Here is a 3,573-nt window from a genome sequence, read left to right as displayed (position 1 = left end):
GTCACAGACAGTCAATGCACAGAAATGAGGAAGTGGATATACAAATAAAAGGCAGGAGAAAGGAGTAGATCATCCCAAATGTAATGGAATCTTTCTGAGATTTGCATCCCAACAAACGCAGGTGAGTCTTCCAAGTTCAATAGCTGAAAACATCTGCGATCTCACTTTCGGCTGTGATACAATGGCAGGACAGCACAGGCCCTGATAAGATACCAGAAGCCTGGCACTTGAGTGGAGAGCTTCAGAAGCTGGACAAGCATTAGTGACCACAGGCAGAACCATGCTTCCTGTAATTATTATTTGTTTGATCATTTTAGGAATTGAATTCATTACAGGGATTATAGCAAACGGATTGATGATCATTGTGAATTGCAGTGAGTGGATCAGAAGCAGAAAACTGACCTGTTGTGACATGATCCTGACTAGCCTGGGCATCTCCAGATTTTTCCTACAGTGGACAATATTCATTAACAATATCCTCTTTGCATTATCTCCAGTGACGAATGGACTGTGTGACATACGGAGAAACCTCTATATTGTTTGGATGTATCTAAATATTCTCAGCCTCTGGTTTGCTACCTGGCTCAGTGTCTTCTACTGTGTGAAGATCGCCAACTTCAGCCAACCTCTCTTCCTCTGGCTGAAGCGGAGAATATCAGGGCTTGTGCCACTGCTACTCATGGGCTCCTTGCTGCTCTCCTTGGTCACCTGTCTCCCTTTAGTCAATTTCATAGAGAGAAAGTACATAAACAATTCAACAAATAATCTGTCAGGAGTGGACTGTAGACATAATATGAATTCATCTCCTGATCTTGTTATTTTGTACATGCTTGGATATTCTTTTCCTTTCTTTATATTTGTTGTTCCTGCTGTACTGTTAATCACTTCTCTGTGGAGACACACCAAGAGGATGGGGAAAAACACAAACATCTCCAGGGACACCATTACTGAGGCTCATGTCAGTGTAATTAAAGGTCTGATTGCTTTCATTTTCTTCTACATTTCTTATTTTGTGGCAATAGTGCTATTTTTATTAAAAATATTTGCCCACAGCAGTCGCTCTTTCATGTGGTTCTGTATAGTGGTAATGGCTGCTTATCCCTCCTGGCACTCTGTTATCCTGATTTTAGGCAATCCCAAGATGAAGAAAGCAGCAATGAGGGCTCTAAACCATGCCAAGTGCAGGCTGTGGGATGAGGCTTCATAAAACCACTCATGATCAAACTCCACAAAAACAGCCCCTTGCTCCCTTCTATTCATGAAATAATTTCCCCCTACCACAGCAAGCACTAAAATTAGAAGATTTCCCTCCAGAGCTTTGCTTCATGTGGATAGCAGTAGAGGACAATGTTAAACTTAGAGTGACATGATTCTTTTTATCTAAATGTCTGTGAATTAATAACTCATAGAAGTCGAGGGCAAACGCCTATAAATTATAAGCTATGTTGCCTGAGACTGAGAAGTGGAAGAATCCTTGAACTGGTGCACATATCCAGTCATGCCAGGGTCCTATGGTGAGAGATATTGACTGGACTGTCCATGGCCAAGCTATGAGATCTGCAGAATACCAGATGCTTGTAAGGACCTCTGATGAAGAACATCACGCTAACAAATGAAAAGATGACCTAGAGGATCTACCCTGTTGTTATGAAAAGTGCTAGAGGCTGCCACCAGGTAAGCCTTTGCTCCAAAGACAATGACAGGCCAAGTTAAAGTCAATGGGTGTGCCAAGCATTCTTTCAACCTCTACAGAAAGAGCATGTAAGTCCCTGTATGTAGTAGAGACAGCTACAAACAATGGAGAGCATGTCCAAGGCACATGGCTGGTCAGAGCTAAACTGCATAGACTGAAGGGCTTCCCGGATTGCAAACACAAGGGTTAGGATATTGGTTTATGTGCTAGGGACACAAAGCCAGGAGAGAGCCTGGAAAAGCAGTTGTGAATATGACCCTGGGAGGAAGCGGATGGACAGTGCTTCTGGGGCACAGCAGTTGGGGTGACAGATTTGGGGAATTTTGAGCCACAAAACTGCCTGAAGTTGTTTATTTCTACTGTGTTCAGGAATTTGTATAAACTTCTGTAAATAAACAAGGTTACACTGAAAAATATCACCCATCTCATATAATCAATTTCTCATTCTAATGGAAACAACCTGGCAAGGCCCTGAATATTGGCTAACTGCTTATGCCAATGGGGCAACACTGGTGTTAGTCGCAGGAGAGAGCTTCCAAAGAGAGAAATTGTGAGCTGGTATTCCTGCTGACCCCCATGGGAACAGATAATAAGGGTGCTCCCAGAAATCAAAGCAAATCAACAGCAAACTGGGATTTAACGTTGGCCAAAAGAAATGAAAACAAAAGCTGGAGATGTCCCAGCAGGAACTAAAAAGACTTAAAGGAAGAGCTAGAGACATTTCAAAAGTAATTAAAGCAACATTTGGAGGTTTCCTAGGAAGGACTGAGGAATAACCAGCAGTCTTCAATAATAAAACTTTGTTGGAACAGCAGCTAGAAGATTCCCAGTCTGGATGTAAGGAACAAAAAAGTAACCTAGGGAAGGAATTAAAAGTGTTGCAGACCCCTGTGGATGTCAGCTTCCTGGCTGAGGAATCAGGGCAGCCAGAGAACTTGGCTAAGACAGAACACTTTACAATACGTTCCCCCCCATTTGTAACCCACAGAGACCCAGCAGGGAGAGGTCAGCTTGTTCCAGCTCAAGTAATACAAATGTCCATTATCTTTGAGGGGGGAAATCCTGGGGGAAGGGGGGAGTTGGCTCAGTTGTACATCACAGCCTAAATGAATGGATGGAGAGATGAAGAGAGCGGCAGCTTTCTGGCAGCCAACTTGAGTGGCCAGCTCTGGTGCTGCAGAATTTACTCCAGAAAACAGACTGTATTGTTCAGATTTGGTACAAGCTCTTGACATGCAGTGTGGAGCCAGCCATCAGTCTGAGCTGGCCAGCTCTTGACAGTATAGAGAATCACAAATGCCTAGTGAAAGTCCTAGTTGACAAATGAGGGAACATCAAGCTGAAGGGGCAAAGCTTGAAGGTACAAGGATCAGCCCTATAGTCTTTGTTTACATCTTGGCAGTTAAACAACAGTAAAAGGAGTTTAGCTATTGAATGCTAAAAAGACCTAAATGGTCTCAAATAGAGACAGGGACTGAGGAACAGGCACCTGTCCAAAAATGGAGAAAACTGGGTTTGAAAAGTAGATCTCTGGAATTGGGCAAGAAGTCTGGGTAGCCAAGATAGCGAATGAGCGAATAAGTGGTTTGGATTCCATTATAGCCAATAACCGCATAAGAAATGCCAAAACAAAAAGTGTGGCCCAGGTGAAACAAATTATTTCTGGACAATGGATTTGCAGTGAACAAGTTATCCTCCTGCCTCCTGGACAACAGCTGCTTGCTGTTTTAGCTTTCCAGCAAGGGAAAGATGGGGAGTGGTTGAAACCCGCTTTGAGACCTAGAGTCTCAGGGGAATTTTAGTTGGTAAAGTTCTTGGGATTTCTGTCTGTTCGCTGAATGTTTCTAACAAACAGCAAATGGTAAAAGCAGGAATTTCAA

General features: G+C 43.1%; 1 protein-coding gene across 1 annotated transcript; it reads left to right on the top strand.

Moving 5' to 3' along the window:
* The first annotated feature begins 280 nt into the window (after positions 1-280).
* LOC112059872 (taste receptor type 2 member 10-like) lies at positions 281-1,954 on the top strand. Its single transcript, XM_065589978.1, has one exon. The coding sequence runs from the start codon at positions 281-283 to the stop codon at positions 1,205-1,207; it is 927 nt and encodes a 308-aa protein (XP_065446050.1). The 3' UTR covers positions 1,208-1,954.
* The last annotated feature ends 1,619 nt before the right edge of the window (positions 1,955-3,573 follow it).

Source organism: Chrysemys picta, chromosome 3, assembly GCF_011386835.1.
Source record: "Chrysemys picta bellii isolate R12L10 chromosome 3, ASM1138683v2, whole genome shotgun sequence".
Classification (NCBI taxonomy): domain Eukaryota; kingdom Metazoa; phylum Chordata; order Testudines; family Emydidae; genus Chrysemys; species Chrysemys picta.
Note: the sequence above shows the minus strand (reverse complement) of the source record. Positions and strands in the feature narration are given on the sequence as shown.